This window comes from Apis laboriosa, unplaced genomic scaffold, assembly GCF_014066325.1.
Source record: "Apis laboriosa isolate Shangri-la unplaced genomic scaffold, ASM1406632v1 scaffold4_cov146, whole genome shotgun sequence".
NCBI lineage: Eukaryota > Metazoa > Arthropoda > Insecta > Hymenoptera > Apidae > Apis > Apis laboriosa.
The window spans coordinates 98359-121526 of record NW_025223501.1 but is presented as its reverse complement, the minus strand read 5'-3'; the positions used below and the strand labels follow the sequence as shown (position 1 = coordinate 121526).

At 24.9% G+C, this 23168-nt stretch overlaps 3 protein-coding genes across 5 annotated transcripts in view; all 3 read left to right on the top strand.

Annotated features, from left to right (window-relative positions):
* The first annotated feature begins 37 nt into the window (after positions 1 to 37).
* On the top strand, positions 38 to 5313 carry LOC122717372 (endoplasmic reticulum metallopeptidase 1-like). 3 transcript variants are annotated; one of them, XR_006347207.1, is made up of 14 exons: positions 38 to 97; positions 172 to 718; positions 786 to 913; positions 982 to 1113; positions 1242 to 1362; positions 1452 to 1757; positions 1834 to 2063; positions 2152 to 2332; positions 2433 to 2617; positions 2699 to 2854; positions 2956 to 3161; positions 3261 to 3373; positions 3507 to 3629; positions 3720 to 3860. XR_006347207.1 is itself a non-coding variant. In XM_043941402.1 (14 exons), the coding sequence occupies exons 1-14, from the start codon at positions 95 to 97 to the stop codon at positions 3882 to 3884; spliced, it is 2580 nt and encodes an 859-aa protein (XP_043797337.1). In that variant the 5' UTR covers positions 38 to 94; the 3' UTR covers positions 3885 to 5313. The 3 variants fall into 3 exon arrangements, 2 of the variants coding, with proteins under 2 accessions (XP_043797337.1, XP_043797335.1); XM_043941402.1 differs by having other exon boundaries at positions 3523 to 3629; positions 3720 to 5313; XM_043941400.1 differs by having other exon boundaries at positions 3454 to 3629; positions 3720 to 5311.
* Positions 5314 to 13825: 8512 nt separating this feature from the next.
* Positions 13826 to 22061, top strand: LOC122717119. Its single transcript, XM_043940870.1, has 3 exons — positions 13826 to 14374; positions 14488 to 14675; positions 21821 to 22061. Exons 1-3 carry the CDS (start codon positions 14265 to 14267, stop codon positions 21862 to 21864), a joined length of 342 nt encoding a protein of 113 aa, XP_043796805.1. The 5' UTR covers positions 13826 to 14264; the 3' UTR covers positions 21865 to 22061.
* A 356-nt stretch (positions 22062 to 22417) lies between these two features.
* The window catches only part of LOC122717118, an 8304-nt gene continuing 7553 nt past the window's right edge, over positions 22418 to 23168 (top strand). The window contains exon 1 of the mRNA XM_043940868.1: positions 22418 to 22553. Within this exon, the coding sequence (XP_043796803.1) occupies positions 22425 to 22553 (129 nt within the window). The 5' untranslated portion in view covers positions 22418 to 22424. The remainder of the gene's footprint in view (positions 22554 to 23168) is intronic.

Below are 23168 nucleotides of genomic sequence, written 5' to 3'. Positions count from 1 at the left end.
ATATAAAATTGAATATTGTGGTTCATCTCTGAGTTAATTTTAATTCAAAAGCTTAATTTCTTTTCAAAGTGCCTTTTATATTTGAATACAGACAATGGTAAGATTATTCTTCATTCATTTTGATTAATATAATTATGTTTTTCTTTATATATTAACAATGGTAATTTTCAGAGAGACGGAATAAGATTACGTCAACATGTCTCTAAAAGATCCACTAGTGATGTGTTATATGAGGATAAAGCTTCTTCAAAGAAGAAAGAAGTACTGCCAAATGAAACTCAACATTTACTTTTTCTTTTTACATTTTATCTTTTTGTGTCCATTATTATTATTACATTTGAAAAGAAATTACCTGAACCATTAACAATAAATAAAGAAGGTTTATATCCTGGAAGATTTATTGCTGAAAGAGCACATAATCATCTTTTGAATATTACATCTATTGGACCACGAATTGTTGGAAGTTATGAAAATGAAGTATTGGCAATTAAATATTTAACTAATATCATTAATAATATAGTTAAAGGAGCCAATGAGAATCATAAGATTCTAGTCAATGTAACCAAGCATAGTGGAGCTTTTCCTTTAAAATTTTTAGATGGAATGACAAATGTATATAGAAATGTTCAAAATGTTATTGTTAAAATTGGTCCTCATAGATCTACTCAGAGTAGTTTATTGATAAATTGTCATTTTGATACTTTTCCAGAAAGTCCCGGTAATGATTATGAAAAAATTTTATTTAATGATCAATAATTAAATATTAAATTAATTTTCTTTTTTAGGTGGATCTGATGATGGAGCTAGTTGTGCTGTGATGTTAGAAATTTTACGTGTAATTAGTCATAGTTCAAAATTATTAAAGCATAACATTATATTTTTATTTAATGGTGCTGAAGAAAATTTATTACAGGTATATTAATTATATATAATCATTGATAAATGAATGAAATTTAATTAATATTTTAAAAAATTATACAGGCTTCCCATGGCTTTATAACACAACATCCTTGGGCTAAAGAAGTGAGAGCTTTTATAAATTTAGAAGCTTGTGGTGCTGGTGGTCGTGAATTATTGTTTCAGGCTGGACCTGATAGTTCTTGGATGCTTCAAGTACCATTGAATAATAATAATAATAATAATAGTAATAGTAATAATAGTAATAGTAATAATAATAGTATAAATTATCTTATACTTGTTATTACTATAGATATTTTAATATATTTTTATTTTTTTTATAGATATATGCTACATCTGTTCCTTATCCTTATGCATCATCCTTAGCTCAAGAAATCTTTGAAAGTGGCATTGTACCTGGAGATACTGATTTTCGAATATTTAGAGATTTTGGAAATGTTTCTGGTATTCATTTTATATTATCTATTTTAATTTTATACTTTTTTTTATTTTTTAGATATTTATATATTATATATATATTTAAAAAATTATAGGCCTTGATTTTGCATGGGCAACTAATGGTTATGTATACCATACTAAATTTGATAATATTCACCAAATACCATTAGGATCTTTACAAAGAACTGGAGATAATATTCTTGCTTTATTACAAGGAATAATATTAGATAATTATTTATCCGAAATACCATTTCAAGATCATACAGGAAATCCTGTATTTTTTGATTTCTTAGGTACATTTGTTATCAGATGGCCTCAATATATGGCATGTACAATTAATATTATTAGCATAATTGTTAGTATATATTCGATATATTTAAATATACAAAATGCTCGTCGAGGTACGTATATGTAGTATTAAATCAAATTTATTAACATATAATTTTAATGTAATCAAAATTTTAAATTTTAATTTAGATACGAAAAAATCAATATATTTAAAACATTTATTATTATGTACGGGAGCAATAATTGTTTCATGGCTAGTATCTATACTTTCATGCACATTAATCGCACTTATTCTTACTAAACTTGGAAAAGTTATGAGTTGGTATGCAAGACCAGCATGGTTATTTTTTCTATATGTGGTTCCAACTATTTTCATATCAATGACATTTTTTTTATTCATTGGCTCACGTCAAAAAAAGGCAAGTTTATAATAATATTTTAAAATATATATATATTATGGATATTCTTAGTTTTATAAATCTTTTAATTTTGATTAACGTTTTATAGGAAGTTAAATCTGCATGGACTTTATATCAAATATATTGTGATTCATATTCCATAATATGGATATCTGTTCTTTCTTTTTGTGTTGTATTTGAGATACGATCTGGTTTTATACCATTACATTGGGTTGTATTTCCTACTGTTGGAAATATAATTCGATGTAATTTCTTTAACAAATGGAGAGGTATATATAATTTTATCAATGAATTATTTTATCATGGAATTATTATAGTGAAATTAATGTTATTCTTAATTATATTATTTTTAATTCATTTTGCTCATAGGTTGGAAATGGCTGTTTTATTATTTAATGACGACATGTTTACCTTATATACAATCTTTTTATTTAATAATTGGAGCTCTTTATCTTTTTATACCTATAATGGGACGATCTGGTAGCAGTATAAATTCGGAAGTTGTTATGGCTAATATGTTATGCATCCTCTTTTCTCTGCTACTTAGTTTCACGGTATATTGTTAAGTTATTAAGCCATTTAAAAAAATCTTTTTTATTATATCATAAAAATCTAATATAATATTCTATTTTTAGTTACCATTTGTACTTTTAATAAAAAATGCAGAGAGAATCTTAAGTGTATTAATGGGAATATTTTTAATAACTATAGGAGTATTAATTTTAACTCCACTTGGTTTTCCTTATAGTGGTGATTTATCATCATTAGCACCAGAACGATTTATGATTGCGGTAATTTTTATAATTAAATTCTGATTGATTTATAATTGAATTAAATAATTGAAATGATTGATAATTTTATAATAAAAAATATTTGATTTATATATATTCAGCACACACAAAAACAATATTATGATGTTGATGGTAATTTACGTTATTCTGGAACGGGATATTGGATAGCTGATTTAGATATGAATAGTCCACATAGTGTAGAAGCTGTAGTACCTGAAATAGGTGCAGTAATGTCAACAATAAAAGATTGTGAAAAAGAATTATATTGCGGCCTACCATATTTTATGCCTGTTACAACATTTTTATGGTATTTTTAATATACTCAACATTATATTATTTTAAAAAATATTAGAGAAAATTTAATCAAATAATACTTAATAATATAATATAAAAATATTTTAAATAGGAAAACAAGTTGGATTCCAGGCCCTGCTCCATTAATTAGTATTCCAACAAAACTTGAACTTATTTCAAAGTCTATAAAACAAAATATTGTTAGTTTTACTTTTAATGTTACAGGTAATTCTTTTATTATCATATAAATTAAATAAATAAATAAAAAGAAGAGAAAATAAAAAAATCAATTAAAATTTTACTAGGTCCTGATCATATAAGTATAATTTTATCTCCATATAAAGGGGTTCATTTACAGAAGTGGTCTATTTTAGAAGGGAAACCATTAGAAGGACCTAAATGGAACAATAGAGAAACATATTTTATTTATTATTCTTGTGCATCTGACTGTGTTCCTTTCACATTTTCTCTTGAATTGAATGTAAGTAAACTATGAAACTCTTAAATAAATGAATGAGTGTATATTAATTTCGCTAATAATATTTTTAATATTTATGTATTTCTTATATAGATAAATAATATGCCGAAAACTCCATGCTTATCAATAGCACTAGGTGGTCATTTTTTACATGGTGAACACCAAACATCTTTAAGATTCAAACGATTCTTAGCACAATTTCCATCTTGGTCAGTCGTCACTCCATGGACAGCAACATACACTTCTTGGCAATTTTAATAAGTAACATACAAAACTAATTCTCTCTTGAATCTTTACTGAATGCTTAGAGAATAGTTTACTGAATATTGTAAGAATAGTCAATGATAGCCTAATGAAAACGGCATTGTACTACATGTTATATAGACATTTACAAGATATATAATATTTAATAATACAAATTATAAGCTTAAAAATTAAAATAATCTTATATTATTTGTTAATTTTTTGCAATTGCAATATAACGAAAAGTTACAGTCTATATTTAAAAATAGGAAAAAAAACAAGAAAAATATATTCAGGATGGAATATTTTTCATTCTATTTATATAAATTTTTTACTAGTATATTATTAAATAGATTAAAAGAATTTTCAAGGTAGACCTAAGTTAGAAATAAAAAAATTCGAAAAATTTCGATTTTCTTAATTATAGTCATGGTAGGATACTATAATTTAGCATATCAAAACTGTATGCCTTAGATTTACAACTATATGTAATTCTTAAATGCTAGAATAATAATTTCCGTAGACTAACTAATCTGTAACAGCAGATAGTGAATCGAAGAAATTGAAATATTGAAAAATCATCGCTATGCGATAATTATCTTTGTATTGCGATCTCTATTAAGGACACTATTTAATGATTATTCTTCTATCTTGAATAATCGATATATGCATTTTATGAATCCAGTTAAAGCACAAATGTTATAGTCTGCTTTATTATGCGTTATATTAAGATTTATTTAGGTTTAATTTAGGATAAAATTAATCTATAAGAATTCCGATTTCTTCACTAATGAATTTTATAGTTATTACATATGTCTTATATATTTATTTCTCTTTTAACGTTTCGTTGATTTTTTTGTTACAATTGTTTAGAATGAGAACCATATCATAATTGATTAAAAAATGCTTATATTAGAATTTAGTAATGTAATTTGTTAAAGGGTTGTTTTATTAATTTATTTTTTTTAAAGGAGATAAAATTTTTTTATTACTTCATTCGTTTTCATTTACATTTGTTGTTGTCAAGAGACTGAATTTATTTTAATTGTTGTTGATAGTTGTTAGTATATATTAAATTTCATTTTTGTACTATTTAAATAACTCAATTTGCATAGTATATTAATCGGTAAATAGTTGAAAAGTTAAATGAATATAATTAAGAAATATTTATAATAACATTTTCAAATTTAATTGTAAGAAAATTATGCCAATATTGATAGCCAATCACATAGTCAGATGTAAGTTTAAAGTATTATTAGGAGATAGTATGCGAGAAATTTAAATATATTATTATAGTACTTTTACACAAATGTAAAAAAAAAACATATTTAAATGCATGTATGTTCAACTCGTTATGTGATAACATTAGAAGATTTAATTTTCTATAATTGATAATCTATAAATTTGAATTCAATTTTAATATATATTATTAATTAAAAATTTTCTTAGTCAAATATTGCAATATTTTGAAATTTTATTTCTATTTTTTTTATTGTGATTTATCTTATAATTGATTAAATATTTAAAAATTTACATATAAAAAATATGTAAATAATATTTAATTTTCGTTGTTAAACACGTTAATTATATAATTTTTATTGCACAAGTGGTTACAACTTTATTATGAATGAATCGCACAGTTAAGTATCAAAATAATATTATTATTGGATTTTTACTTCTGCACTTATTCATTTTACAAAAATTTCTATTATTCAAAATATTTTCATTATTATTTACAATAGTAATTGATAATAATGACGATCACTAAATATCACAAGAATTTTGTTGTCATTCATATATGTATTTATTTGTTTTTTTCGAGAATGTGCTTAATTATTTACATAATTCTTACTTCTTTTTAATGTTCACGTTGTAATTTTATATACGGGTAATGCTATTGTTATTTAATGTTTCTTAGCAAACAAATGAAGTTTTACACGAATGAAGAATAAAAGTGTTGATATTTGAATTTTCTTGTTTATTCCCTTTAATTTCTTTTTTTTTTTGTAATTTGATGGTATCACAAAATTAATAATTTAGAAACATGAAATAAAATATCAAATTATTATGTCTATAAACTAATAATAGAATTTGCTTTAATAATTTTTCGCAATTGTTAGATATATATATATTATATAATATATATAGAATATAATATATATATTATAGAATTCATCATTCATTGTTACTATTGTCCATTGATTGATCATATCAATTTCCTGTTTTCGTAATCATTGATTACATGTGCAATCTAAGTGAATTCTATTATTCTGAATAGTATATTAAAATTTTGACAATATTTTATTTAACAACTTTTTTAATTTTTAAATTCAAAAAATGTTGAATTTTAAAATTTACAGATTATTAAATTATATAATTAAAAAATATTGAAATGTTAAAAATTTGTAATTTTTTAATTCAAATATTTCGAAATATTGAATTTATTTTAATTTTAGAACAATAAAAAAAATAATTTTCAAATATTTAAAATTTCAAACTTTTAAATTTTTAAATATTCAAATTATATTTAAAACCATTATGAAAAGTATAATATAAATATAAAGTATAAATTTTAATTATTCATTAAGTATTCAATAACAACGTCCAATAATCCATTACTGTGGCGAATTCTTCATTATTCATTTAATTAAAAATTATTTCAATAATTCTATTTTATTCTTACTTATAATTTAATCTATGAAAACTTTTATTATTTTATATTTAATAAAAAGTAAAACAAACTTTCCATTATTACTTCAATAAATTCGTTATCATATTATTATTAAATGTTGAAGAATAATCTTGAAATTTTTCTAGACCCAATGATCTTCGATTTCTGTAAAAATTCATCAAATTTTCAATTCTTTGCTTTTTCTTTTCAATTTTCATTTTTTCTTATACGATTTCGTAAGAAATGTGTCAATATTGACGCACTGGCATCCTGTAAGACGAGACCGATTTCCTGGTCGAGGCGACACTGATCTGCAAACGGGTCGTGGTATTCGACTCGCGAGCCACGAACCGTGAAAACGGTCTGATAATCACAACTAAGATACGTTGATTTATCATAATGTGGGATACCTGGTTATATTTGGTGATAGATCATTAGAGACATCAGGTTTGAAAAAAAGAAGAAAAGAGAAGAAAAAAAGGGAAAATAAAAGAAGAAAAGAAGAAAAATAATTATCAGTTATAGTTGCACGATAAGGAAAGGAGCACGATATACTATTCAGATAAAAAATCTGTTTTGAAACCGGTCGAAACAATATTTTTTTTTTTTTTTCCTTCATTCGCTGCGTCACGCTTGCGGATCGCGGTTATCTTAATGGAAATTGTTGGTTTGACTCGTTTATCGATCGATTTTACGCGGAAGTTAACCGATAATAGTTTTCACGAATATCGGTGAATTGAAAACGATTGTGATTGAAGATTTTTTTAAAACTACTAAAACCAGGTGATGAATATTAAATAAATTTTTTTTATATGAAGTGAAAAAATTATAAAGCTTATTGGGATTATTAGCGAGGAATGAAGGTAAAACTTAATTGAAAAAAAAATTGAAGGTAAGACTTAATTTTTTTTTTTAATTTATCTATCGATTTTTTGATTTTTATTTTGATTTAAAATTTAAGATTTTAAAAATTAAGGAACTCTTAAGATTATTAGGAATAAATCGATCAATTATTAGAAATTAATCAAATTAATTTGTTTTTTTAATTCATCGATTATTATTTCATTTATTTTGAAAGATTATCGGGATTTCAAATTACGTAATAGACAATGGTTTTTAGTATCTAGAACTGATATTTGTGCAAAAGATTATTTGATTATTTTAAGAATAATATTAGTGATTCTTGTTTTGCCTTGGTAAGATAGTAAGATAGTTTTAATAAACTTAACGATAACGGTGATAATTGTATCGGGAGCTTGCAAATTAAAGTACCGTTAATTATGAATCGGCTGTAAAACGGTTAGTTGGAAAAGTTGCCAAGTGAAACTAATTATCTTATTCTTCTCAAGTAGGGTTAATTGTTATTGTTAATGATCCATACACATATGATAAATTATACTAATATAGTTTATATATTTCATTTATATTTATATATCTCGTAAAAAAAAATTTAAAAATATTCCAAAATTGAATATAAATTATGATTTAATTTGAATGACTAATCACATGATTATAATATTAAAGATAATTAATATTAATATTAGAGATTCATTCGTCATTCTTGATAAATTAATTAATATTTTAATATTTATTTTTGTTTTCCATTTTAAAAAATGAGGGGAAAAAAATGTAAAAATTGAAAGAATATTTTTATACTTGGATAAACTATGACTTATTTTTGTTTTGTAAAGTGAAAGATATGCAAATATTCTGTATTGTAAATGACGTCGTCAAACCAAATTTCATTGTCGTCACGATTTTTCACGCAGAATCTTGTGTTGAACTGAGTCTGTTTGTTCTTCAATTAGCAACTGGGATTTTTTAGTTCCAGAGCACCTCGGCAGGCTACCTCATTTGCACGGCCTACTTCTTTCCTTATGCCTTTCGCTTCTTTCTTCGTCTATCGAAAGGGTGGCTATTAAGATATTGCCGATTTGAAACTGAAGAATTGAAGATCAATCAATTATAATAATATAATATTATAATCAATTTTAATATGACAATTATTTACTTATTAACGTAACCTCATAATATCTCATAATATTGAAATTGCGTTTGCAAAAAACAGAAAAGAGAAATGTGCAATTTTACATTTTATTCGAAATCTCTTAAAATCCATTATCATTATATTAAGTAACAAATGAATTATTTCATTGTAATTTGAAATGAATATATTTTATTCTATTTCAATCTTCCAATCCTAAACAATACACAGTTTTTTTCTTTAAAATAAATATAAATTATTTAACGTAAATCATTTCTTTTTATATTGATAAATGTACAAAATATATTTATTCGTTTTTCTAATAAATCAAAATTAAACATCCGAATATCCAGAATCAGATGAAAGGTATGGACATACGCAGCATTCGTGCGTTCCTTTCGCTCGTCGTGTAAGTACACAACGTTCTATGGTCTTATATATGCATCCACAAGTACGTGATTTGTTTACCGATTAACTATTCTTCTCTCGGTTTTTTTTTTTTCTCCTCTACACTTCGAACTTTGTCATGTGAATATTGTGACGTACAGAGGAACAGAAAGAAATTCTCGATGGGCCACGAATCACTGAATCCTACTATGACTTTTTCCGCGAATATTTTTTTGGATTTTTCTTCCTTTTTCCTTCGAATCTCGAAACTTTTTTTTTCCAATCTTCTATTAAAATTAAAAATTAAGTTATTTGGAATCTCTATTTTGATTCTCCATTAATGTTGAATATTGTTTAATTTTTCTTTATTTTTTTTTTTATTGCTATTGTCGTTTGGGAAGTAAAAATTGAGGAAATGAAAGATTCATTTAGATTTATTATTTTAATTTCATCGTGGATCATTGAATTCCATAATATTGATAATTAATATTTATAATTTTTATTTTTATGCAGTATTATCAATCTTTTATCGTTATTCGTTTTATCATGTTATCGTGTTAAATATTTTATTTTTATATTCATTCTCTTCCAGATTGAGAATTCATTAATAAAAATAAAAATAACAATATTTTTTTTATAAAATTATATCGATTTTTACTTTTTTCTTGTACAACAAATATTTATAATTTATAATTCTATATCTTGTTTATTATTTATTATTTATAATTCTATATCTTGTTTATTTTAAAGTCGTAACAATTTTTTTAGATTAGAATTATCAAAAAGTTTTTTGTAAATTGTAATAAAAGCTAATACATTATTCAATAAAAATTGTTATTGAAAATTTTAAAAACAAAGATCTAATTGTTTTAAAAGAAAAAAAATATATATATTAGTTGAATCTAAATCATATAGAGATAAAAAAAAACTATATAAAAAAAAGTATAATTATACGTACATAATATTTATATAATAACAAATAAACATATAAATATCCATATACAAATGATACGTGTAAATACATATAATCATAACGCGTATCCATAAAAAACTTGAGAAGACAAACTTTGAGGTGATAACAACAAGATTTTGATTTATCAATCAATGCATAATCACATCGCATGCTTTCTTCTGTGAAAAAAAAAAAAAAAAAAATGAAAACGAGTAAAAATATGTAAAAATAATAAACTAATCGTAATAAGAAAAAATCAAGGAATAACACAATGTCATTTTTTTATCATACAGATTGAACATCTTTCCTAATCATCATTAAAATTAAGAAGAAGTAAGAAAGAAAATTGATTCTTGCTATGAGCAACGACATCGTCTCATCCAACTGTATACTCGGGCACACGTTCACCTGTGCACGCGGGTATACAACGCAAGAGTATGATGTCACCGATACGAGCTTGGTATTTGGTACAGGGGAACGCGTGATTCGCATGAAAAGCTCGTTGTAGACGAAGCGGTGGACTCGCCGAACGAACGATTTGGTCAGTCGGTTCTTCGCCATATCCGGTCATCGCCGCTGGCACACGCGCGTCGTCCAGAACCGGAAGTCACGAAGACCCGGGAGATCCTCCGCTCGCGATCGAACACTTCCAACCCATCGAATGCTTTCTATACTTGTGAACACATTTTCATCCTTTTTAAAGGTATCCGCTCCCGCTTTTCGGACGTACTTCCGGTTGGTTACGCGAGTTTGTTGCAATTTCTATCGCAATTCTTGGATGGAAGGGCATTGTTCGTTGTAGAGGAATAATGTTTAATTTAATAGTAAGTAAATATTGCTTTTGCTCAAGGATTTTTGAATTGTTTGAAAATTATTAGCATTTATCGGTAATTATTAGTTTCAATGTTGTTTGCCAAGTATTTTTATATTAATTTCAATTGTAAGTTTTAAGATGGAAGAATATTCTTAGATGAAAGAAATTTAAATTTTGGTAAAGAGATTTTGAAAAATTGCGTTTATGCATTTAGTTTTATTTATTATCTATTATCTATTATATTCTTCAATAATATTTTTTTTTCAAATCTCCAATATTTATTAATCTCAATATTTCAATAATTTTAATCTTAATTTTATTTTAATCAGAAATAAATATAGAATAAGAAGTCTAATAACAATTATTAACTTTATTTCAAGATAAAAATATATATATATAATATAACATAAATATTTGACAAAGTATATAATTTTGAAGCAAATAAATTGTTACATTAAAAGTATCGAGTATCCTTTTCAATTAATTCGTTCCCTCATTTTTCGATCTGAATCGATACATATTTTTACAATATGTACAATATGATAATAATGTGATTGTATACGGAATGCAAATAAAAATTACAAAATTTAAAACAAATCTTCCTAACTACTTTTTAATAAATAATATACACCTATATAAAGTTCTATAATAAATGAGAGTTGTATAAGTTAAAATAATGAAATTTTTAAAGAAATAAATCTTTCGAGACAAATAATAAACGTGATAATAGCACAAAATATATCATAAAAGGGTCGAAATTCTTTGCTTCTGCATCATTTTCGTTTCTTTTCTAAACCAGGACTCATCGAATGAGGAAAGAACAAACAATTGATGCAAAAATTCGCAGCTGTGCTTGTTGAAAAGATCTTCGTTAACGCCTGCTCGACCGGAAGGTGGTAACTCGTTAATACCGGCAATAGAACGATCGGGAAGAACAGGAGACGGAGAGAAGGAATACACGAATCGTAGAATCGGTTCCCGACCAATGGAGTAAGAAGTACAGGGAAACTTCATCCCCTCTCGAACGTTAGATCATTCGACATCGTCTTCGAAGTCACGACGCCTACGCTATCAGTTATTTGGCGTGCCTCCAGTCTCATGCAGGTGTCTCTTTTGAATCACGCGTCGATTTACTGTACAGTAGGAACTCCATTTATCTAAACTTGTTTGGGAACCAACTAATTCGTATAACTGGTGTATTCATGTAATAGTTCATTGATACTTTCCACTATGATTTTTAATCCAAGTAAGAGGAATTCATGTTCAGATAAATAAATTCAATCGATAATTCATTTAATCAATTACTAAATTAAATTAAAATTTTATTTCAGCAATTTTATTTACAGTTATATCATGTCACTTTTAAAATCTTGGAGCATCGACTTATGAGAATTATTAAACTTCAATGAAAAATGTTTTGATTTGTTTGAAAATTATTTCTTTTACTTTGTTAAGGTGAGATTTTTTGATAAGTTTTGATTTTTTTTTTTAATTTCATTTTGATATTTGACTTTTTTTTAGAAGAGATTTATAGATTATAGTAAAGATTTGAGAAGATATAATGTGAATAATTTTGGTAAGTTTTAATTTCTTACTTTGGGTTTGATTTTTGAAATTCTTTAAGAGGAGTGATTTGTCAACATTATGACAAAAAATTGAAGAAAGTACTCTATATTTAAGAGTATTAGTTTTTTAATTGAATTATTTAAAATAATTAATCATCGTTAACAGTAATAATATTTAAATACAATTAAAAATAATACTAATAATTTAATGTAATAGTAAATAATTATTCATTTTAATATTTTTTATAATTTTTTATAAAATATGATAAAAGTATATTAAAATTGATTGTAATTTATTGAAATGTTAACAAAATTTCTAAAGCAAGAAGAGATTGCATTCTGATTAAATTTCTTAATTGTCAAAGTGTACTGTGATTGAGTGTTTCATTTATATTAATTATTTTTTATAAGAAGAACATTATCACGATTCTAACTGGGCGCCTCGAAGGCAAGATGTCGGCATAGCTGATGCGATTTTAAAATTCGGCTGTGTCACATCCAGCCAACCGAACGTTCAGACACCAACGCAATCTTCAACTGTCAAAAAAATCAGTGAATCTTTATATTTCTAATTTCATGAATAATCATTTAACGAATTTCACAGGAAAAAATTCTTAGAAAAAACATTTAAAAGTATATAAAAATATTATTAAAAATTCAATCATACATACTTAAAAAAATTGTAATCAAATTTATTTAATTATTTTGGAGAATTAAATAAAAATATAATACATTCTATTGGCCTATTAATTAAATATTTTTTTTTAGAATTAAACAGGTAAAAAAAGCTCAGATTTATTTATTGAATTCACTAGATATTGTAGTGAATTGATTTAACGATATAAATATAAATTTTGATAAATTTGCAGCGAAGTCATATGCGATCCACGTAGATTGTTTTTGACCGAACTTCTACCGGATGCGATACTGTCTTCAATGGAAAGCGTTGTAACGTGCTATGCAAGTTAATTAATGCATTAGAAGGACTATTCTTTCAACGAACTTTTCGAACCTGAAACCTTTAACAAATGAAAGGATATTAAAAAAAAAAAATAATAAAAAAAAAGGAAATACAGTTTAAGATTGTTTCTTCATCATCATAAGGTTATAAATTATTTTAAATTCATTTCGTTTTACTTGAAATGAAAATAATTTTATCGTATATTATATATAATATATTTATACATTTTTAGGATTAATTGAAAGCAACAATTGAAAATTTGAAATTAATTAAAAACAGCACTGAAGTGAAATATTTAAAATAAATATTTTTTTTATTAAAAAAATGTAATTATAGTAAAAGTTATAATTTTTAATTAATTTTATATATATAAATATTATAAAATATATAAAAATATACAAATTAAACAAAAATATAACTTATTATAATAGTTGCAAGAATTTAATATAGAAATTCAATTATATTTTATTTGAAATTGATCAATAATTGTTTATCATTTTAAAATAACAATTAATAATTATATTTACCATTTTCTTATTTAATTATTATTTATATCTATATTATAAATATATATATACACTACATTACACCGTTCGTGAGATAAAATTAAATTAATAAATATTCATGAATTCTGTCAAGATGACGGATCGTTCACAAAACATTCACAAAATAGAATTAATCTCATAGAATAAATTTAATTATTTTAGTTCACATCAAATGCATTTTTCTCTATTTATTCATTTTTCCGTCAGATGTCAGAATATGCGAAATGAACATGCTATGTAAGAATGCACGAACAGGTTAGGTTATAAAAGATATAAAGGGATGAATCTTTCAGTCGTAGCTATACCAAAGCAATAATATGTGAAAATTATGAGTAATTTTAAATTTCGTTACGTAATATGTAGTTGAAATAATTAGATCAAATATTAATAGATCACTAATAAAAATAGATCTTTTAATGACTGACATTTCAATTAAAGAGGTTATGTTATCAAACTGGCCGTCAATACGATTCCGTCTTTTAACTTTATGACCCGTGCTATGATTCTTTCATCATAATGAATAATTCGAATAACAAAGAAACAATAAATCTACTTGATCTGTTGTCAGACACTGATTCCGATATATCAGATTTGGATCTCACACCCAAGAAGAAAAAAATAAAACGGTAAAAGAAAAAGAACGCATTTTTAAAATTATTATTTAAAATTTTAATTAAATTTAAATTTTAGAGTATTTAAGAATATCTAAATTATTTAAAAAATTTATATTGTATTATAGAAAACATAGACTAAGTGGCACAATTAAAATGAAACAGACCGATTCTTGTGGATGTAGCAAGTCTGATGTGAGAATCATATCATTATGGATGGCAGGTGTTTTAATTACCTTCTGGCTGATAGCACTATCTTGGTTAGCTGTTATTTTATATGGAGAAATTAAAAAAATGGATATATCTATAAAATCAGGTAAATATTTATTATTAATTATATATATATATAATTATACAATTATATAATATTTATATCATGTTGTTAAAATGATATTAATATGATATAGAAATATGATTAATGATTGTCAAAATTGCTTTGTGCCGCTTTTATTCTGGAACTAATACTGAAATGAATTTGAATTTGCAATTGTAAAATAATATTTTACAGTAAAAATGATTTATTTCATATATCTATGAATTTTGTTATATTCATTTTTACTCATTTTAGTAACTTGTATATCAATGATTATCTGTTTCTTAATCTTAATAATTTTAATTTAATTTAAGATTTTAATTTATAATTTTAAATTATAATTGTGCCAATCAAATATTTATTAGATACATGTCAAGATTATGTAATATATAATATAACATGATTAATTCAAAATATATAGGTAAACACAAAGAATATTATATCTATATAATCTTATTATATCTATATATCTTAAATATGAATATCTATTTTCATTCTTTTAACAATTTTATAAATTGTTATTAAATTATTATATAATTATAAATTAGTGTGAATTCATAAACAAAAACTCATATTCAAAAACAATAAATATGGAAACTGAAAGATATAAATAACAATTCGAATATTTTTATTTATTCCATCTTATTTATTTTTAATGAAATTATTCTTTAATCGAAAATTATCAATACTTTAACATATTTTCTGATTCAATTTAATGAATCAATTAATCCAAGATTTGTCAATATCTATCTATATTGATTAGCATCATTGTTATTATTATTATTATTATCGTTTTCTTTCTGGTTACAATTTTCATTTTATTTAAAATTTAAAAAAAATTTAAATAATAGACATGAAATTCAATATTTTATATTAACGATAACAATATATCGATATCTCATGAATCTGAACGATTGCATTATCATTTGCAGCATCTCTATTATCACAAAAATGTGCGCACCTTTTTTTTTATCTTTTTTCTTTTCTGTTTTTTTTTTTTCACTTCCGCTTTGTGTCAATTCGAAATTCCCTATGTACTGTTGAATTGTTATCGTAGGAACCCCTAGTAGACTATACACGATCGTGTACCAACCCTCAGTCAGTCGATATTTTGCACACAGAGCGGGTGGTACGCGATGGCAGCAGAGGCGTTGTCTACGCTCTTTGCTTCATATTATATCGTTTGTTTTCTCTGATAATTTCGTTTGACAAATAATATTTGTTATTTACTTAATTCACAATTCATCTTATCGGTATATTAAGTTACAAATCGTGTGAGTTGAACAATTTGTTATTTTTCTATTGTGCAATTTGTAATTCGGAAATCGATCAGAATCTATAATTTATACGAGACATAGGTCAAGTTCCGCATGCACAAGTGTTCGTGATCTTTGCCGCTTAAAACATTCAATGGTCGACAAGTGTAGTTTTATTCCTCTTCTATTGATTCCCAATTGTCCAACGAGCACATAGAAGTGTCTCTAATAGAGTGACGTACAAAGAGTTGTGTGTCAATCCCTTAGGGGTGTATATATAAGAGGGTTAATTTGCTTAAATAGCCTCACGATTCTAATAGATCACAGCGTATATGATAAATATATAGGACCAATGAACGGTAATTTTAAGCATTAATATGATAGTTTTATTAATTATATTTTTAAATTATTTCATTTCGTCTAATTTTAATTTAGTTAGAAATATAAAATAATGCAATTAACGATTATTTCTTTATATTATCATTTCTTTGTAAAAACATGAAAATATACTTATAATAATTTCACTATATCTTTTTATGAAGATAAATAAAACATAGTTTGTTAATTAGTTCGAATAATACATCAACATAACTTTGTTTCCCTAAAATTCGATTCAATTATAAAAAAGATAAAAAAGGTTAATATTTTTTATAATTATTTGCAAAAAAAAAGTATAATTATAAAAATAAATTAATATATTGTTTTCAATATTGAAACTTTTCTTTAAAATTTAAAAAAAAATATAAATTTAAATTCAAACAAAAAGATTTCAAATATTTATAAATTCATATTATATAAATTGTAATAATAAATGTAATTTCAAGTCGATAAACTTCCGAATTTTTTATATCGAAATTCGATACTTTACAAATTATTGGATCATTCGAAATAACTAAGAGATTTGTCTACGCTTTGTACTAATTGACCATGAAATTTAGAAGTGCAAATAGACTGTTGAATTATTAGCAAACATTAATCGTGCCAATAAAATTAACGATAAATTAATAATAATAGCTCGACAATCATTTAGAATTATTTAGAATAATAAATTACGGTATACGAAATTGCTATTTTATTTTTTTAAATTTTCATTGAGATTCACTTTAACAAGGTAATGAATCATTTGATACTGTCCTGGAATTGATAAGATATAAGCGTTAAAAATAAACAGAAATTTACAGGTTCTTGGAAATCGATTCTTGGAACGAATTTATAACGTTGGTGTTTTACACAACAAGAATATATAAAAAGTTAAAAAATTATTTATTGCATTATACTAATTGCACGAATTATTTTTTTATTAGATGTTCCTAAAAATTTCTAAATAGTTTTCTAAAGAAGATCTTGTTCAAAACAATTAATAATAAGAAAATTAAAAAAGATTAAAAAAAAGATTTTCCATGGGAAATTTTCTTATTTAATAATATTTAAATTAATTTTCATTTTCGATCTTCAATCGATAATTCTTACTGTAAATTTCTGTTATAAATGTGATATCGTAATATTTATGAAAAATTGCGCAATACTACAAAAAGTTGAATTCTTTTTTGATGAACGAAAAAAAAAAAATTGCGAATAAAACAAAAATAAAACAAAAAGCAAGAATATAATAAAACAAGATTCAATTTAATTTTCCATTTGTATTTCAATGTAATATTTTTGCGAAAATGTAATTTGAAACGGAAATGATTATTGGATCACAGTGTTGATCGTTGCTAATCACGAGTACCATAATGACGATGTTTTTGTCATTCATTGCATGTTACAAAGAGATCGTATATGCTCAACCTTCGTGAAACTAGAAATTTATAGAGTCGTTCTATGAAATTGCAAATACATTAGCTATTTTGATTTTCGATCATTTCTAAATAATTATTCCATTTTTTAAAATTCTTCTTTTTGTAAAAAAATTTCTATTTCAATAGAAAGTTTAGTTTTTTTCTTAAAAAAGAACCGTCGATATAAGTTTTTTGAAATTATAAAATATCATGAGATATTTATACACGAAGATTCCAGATTTATTCAAATAGTTTCATCGAAGTTTTATTTTCTTTATGAATTTTTCTTTGTTGAAATTTATTCCTATAAATGTTTTTATGAATTAAAATGTTTTTTTATAGAATTTTTTCATTTTCATCCTAAAGATTTTATTTTTTCTTTTTCTTATAATCAAGTATATTAAAGTTCTATTTTTTATATTTTCTCTTCTATCTGATCTATCGTTTCAAGATCTTATTTTTAGTATGTTTATATTTTTTAATCTTTTTTACTATGACTTTTTTATACTTTTTATACTTTTTACCTATTATATTTTATATTCTACTTTTTTTTTTAATTCTATATTAATGAATTATTTTTTGTAACGAAAAAAAAATTACTACGCTATTAATAACATTTTTTTCACTCTGATTAAAAAAGAATATAAAAAAAAAAAAGAAATTAAAAAAGAATTAATAATATTTATAAATACATTGCTTTTATTATTGGTAAGATTAATAAAATTATAAAAAATACTTATAGATATAGTAATGCATAATTAATATTTAAACGACATGATATTATAGAGAGTTGAAAATACATTTATCGAATATTTATTACTCTCTAATCTTCATTTCGGAAGTCAATTTCTGATCAAAAGTATTCCAAATATAGCATGTATTTTGTTCATTTATTTTATTATCCAACTTGTAGATAAAATATTTTGTAGTGGAAGAATCTTGCAACACTCTTAAAACATTTTATCTTGATAAAAGTATCTTGATAAAGAATAATTAATTCTTAAAGTCAATTATAATTGAAATCAAAAGTGATAATTATTATTAACAGATGTAAAGTGAAAATATTTTTATAATTTCTCTCTTGTGAAATATTAATCTTCCAATTTTTCATTCTGTTCTAAGTATTAATCGATGCAATAAATATGTTTAATTAATTTTAATGAACCACTGATTTTCTATGCAAACAGAGCCATTAATTAAAAGATGCGTTTTTTTTCACTAATTGCATGAAACGTTTCTCTTTTCAATCATCAAAAAGATTATTTGAAATATTGTATATAAATTTTAAATTTATATTTCTTATAAATATATATATTTTATAAATTTTTTATATTATATATCTTATAAATTTGCCTATTACCATTGAATGTTTTTATTTTTTTTTAACAAAATTGATTCCATTTATTCTATGAAAAATGATTTAAAATTTCTTGTAATTGTATCTATCAGATTTTTATTTATCATTCTTTCATTGTTCTTTCTTATAAATCATATATTCTGCAATAAAGCGAGCAGAATAAAATAATATATTTTTTTTACTTTTATATATTTTTGTATAATGAAATACTTACTATTATATATTAACTTCTTAAATTTATAACTTGATCAACTTATTTTTGTTATAACTTTTAATTATAATTTATAATTACATTAAAATATCATTAAATAATAATCATATATATCTTAAACGTTTTTGAACGATTGAAAATAATAGTACATTACAAAAACATAATGAAAATCAAAGTAGATAAGATTCAACGATTGAAAACTATTCAGATATTCCAATTCTTTTTTTTTTTTTTTTTTTTATTAAATCAGAATTTCAAATAATCGACTTGATTACTGGCCGAAATTATACACGAATCACAGAGAATTGATCATAACACACCGATGTGTGTTCCACGCATCGAATTAGAAGAGCAGACAAAAAGAAAAGAGATAACTCTTTCTCTTCCGTACAACAATAAAATATAATACTCAGTGACAAACACATATCCGCCGCATTGTTCTCCTCAGATATGTGATCAAGCGTGCTCAATTTGCTCTTGTGTGAACGTATACTCGTACAAATATATAGTTGTGAACGATGATGTTTATTCGTATGGACGGTGTACTCGCATGGGTGTTACCTGCAAACGTTGTCAGGTAAGGCGGGCAGAGGATGATAAGAGGTCCGCCAGTACGAAGCGTTTTGCGGCGAAGTTCGCTTCGTAACGCATTTCTTCTCTTTCCATCGTACTCCCTTCGTATTTCTCTTTTTGTCCGTGACGGTGATCAATCGCGAGTTTCGTAATTTCATTATTACGACGTAATAGTTCAACGATTTATAGTGTAAAGTTTATCAGTTACGTCATTCTTTGATCGAAGAGAAGATATCAGGGATCGATCGAATTGCAAATTGTAAATTATAAATTTTTTCCACCTTTAAAGTTTCGCGAAAAACTTCCGGCAAACCGAACGTGGATCGAGGAATTGGGAGAGATTGATATATATATATATATATTGTAGCGTTGTTAAAGCAATAGTGATCGCAAGATGAAATTAGTTTGATAGATGAGAGTAAGACTGTCGATGTTTATGTATTTTTGAAAAATTTAAATGTGTGCAAATATGTGTGGAATACAAAGATATAAAATAAAAAAATGCAAAGTATATTATTATAAAAAATATTTAATAATGAATACTCATGATATGAAAATGTATATAAAAGTAAAAGAAAAGATTGTTTAAAATATTCGTTATAATTTTTAATCACCAAAGAGGATTTTATTTTTTTAGTTAAAATAATATAAAATTTACATAAGCATCTTCAGTTTAACGATAAAAAAAAACTGCAATTGATTATTTTTAAATGATGGAGTGAAAACAACAAAAAAGAAAAAAAAATAACACAAAGTTTAAAATAGATTAATCAAATTAATCTTATATCACTTTGAATTATAAAATTCAATACTTGATTGTAACATTTTAAATTTGTCAAGTTAATATCATTTTTCCTGATATTACAGTTGTCAACAACATGTACTTGCATTTGATTGCTTTGTTCGAATTCTCTTATCTAAACGATTGCCTTGAACAACTTCGACTAATATACGTATATACTTAAATCGCTACGATTATTGTGACCGTTTTATCGTGCTCTGTCCCAATTTTTTTTCATTTTTCCCTTTTTCCTTATTTTTTTTTTTTCTTTCTCCTTTCTTGTAGTCCTTTGGTTTTTCTTAACTAGGTGAGCTTTTGTTTGCCGTCACCTTCCTCGTGCTTTTGTTCTCCCGACCTCTTTCGCTCAAGAACTCGCTGTTGTATTGTCGAGATCGATCGATCGATGTCGCGATACAAGAGCGTGCAGAGGAAATTTGCTAGATTTTACAAGCTTGATTCATTTCACTTTCTTTCTCGAATTCGATGATTTCTCGACAAGTGGAAAATATTTTTAAATTAAATTTTTTCAAAAATGTTTAATTACTCGTTGAATTATAGAAGAGTTTTTAAAAGAATATTCAGGAAAATTTAATAAAGATATTTTATAATTAGAAAATTGAAGGCAAATATAAATCTTTTAGATATTAAACATTCATTGCTTCTAAATTAATTATCTCACTTTTAAATTTTTTCTTCACTTTTAAATTTTTTCATTTTAGTATAAGATTTTTAGTTTAATTTTATTTAAAATAAGTTTAAAATAAGTATACTTGAAAATTTTAAATTATCATTGGAAAAGTAGCTTCTACATATTTAAGTGTCTGTACATATTGGTGTACAGATAGATACTGACGAAATATAGTGGAAGGATAAATAAAGAATGGGGACACTTCTCTAGTGACCTGAAATGATTCTTTTATTTCGCTCAGACTACAAAATCTTAAAATTTATAGAATCCTCTCGATTCTAACAAATACATGCAAATAATTAATGTAAATAAAATTACTATATGTATTATTTAATTAATATCATTAGATCATAGGTGAACCAAACAATAACAATTTAAGATAGATTTGTGTTACATTATTTGAAATGGATCATTGATATTACATTTTCGATATTAATTAATTAAACCTTCAAAAAAAAAAATGTTCCTTTAATCTCTAAATCATACGAGTATATTCACTTACAGTGAATAATTATACAACGATGCTTGACCATGATCGAACATCATAACACGAAGATCAACCCAAACTATTATGATATCACGTATAACCCAATGATGATAGATCAATAATTACCAAAAATTGAAAAATTTCCTACTTTTAAAATTCATTATGTAAACTCCAAGTCAAGATACAATATTTCACCGATAAAAAAAGAAAAAAGAAAAGAATATGCCTTTTGACGTGCAAAATCAATTGATTTTCAGAGGAAGTAGTCACGCGATATACCGGTATAATAGATATTTTATTCACGGGGGAGCGATAGAATCGGAAAGATGTGATCGAGGGACCGTGAATCGTAGATCGTCGCGTTCACGCGGGCGGAACAGTGGAAACGCGGCCGAATTTCGAGCACGGAAATGAACCTGTGGTGCGAATGATTATCGACGCGAGTGCATTGTGCAGGGGTTGATAAAGAGGGAGAGGGAGTGAGAGTGAGACGGAGAGAAAGAAAAGGGGAAAAAAAAGAGAAAAGAAAAGAAAAGAAAGAGGAAAAGAAGGGAGAGTTCCTGTACGCGATAGGCACGCCTGTGAAACGAAACGAAGATAGGCGGCTCGGTGTTGCTTGAGATGGACTCGGTGGCGGTGACAGTGCCGCTTCGTCAACCGACGAAGAAGATGAAGAAACGGAAGGAGCTCGACGCCCTGGCGCCTCCGCACACTGTCTCACGCCGAAGTTCCGGGAAACGTAGCTCTCAAGTACGTATCGATTGACCGTGACCACGAAGAAGTTTTTGTTTTCTTTTTTTTTTTTTTTCCTTTTTTTTTTTTTTTTTTTTTTTTTTTTAAATAATACACATAATATAAATTCTGTAGGAAATTTCTATCGCTCTAATGTTATGTAATTGATACTTCTTTGCGAACGGTATTCTTTGAAACGAGAAATTTTACGCACGTGTCATTGTGACAATGTGTATTTCTTAGGGATTTATCATAAATAGATAAATGGTTGACAAGAATTGATAAAATATCTTGGAGGAATTTAATTAAATTTTTTAAACACAGAAATATATTCATGTATTGTTTCATGTATTATGATGATATTAATGATTCATTTTCTTCACTTGAAACGAAAGTATAAATTAATAAGGTTGTGATATATGAAATGTTGAGTGAGTAGAATTGGATGAAGAAATAGTAAGAGGTTTCAAATACAGAATCAAATTAAAATTAAATTAAATTAATTGAGTTAAAATTTATGGATAGAGGTAATAATGTATCTAATAAATTTAATTGATAATTTGATTGCTTCGTTTTTCTTTCTTGTTAATTCTCTCTCTCTCTCTCTCTCTCTCTCTCTCTCTCTCTCTCTGT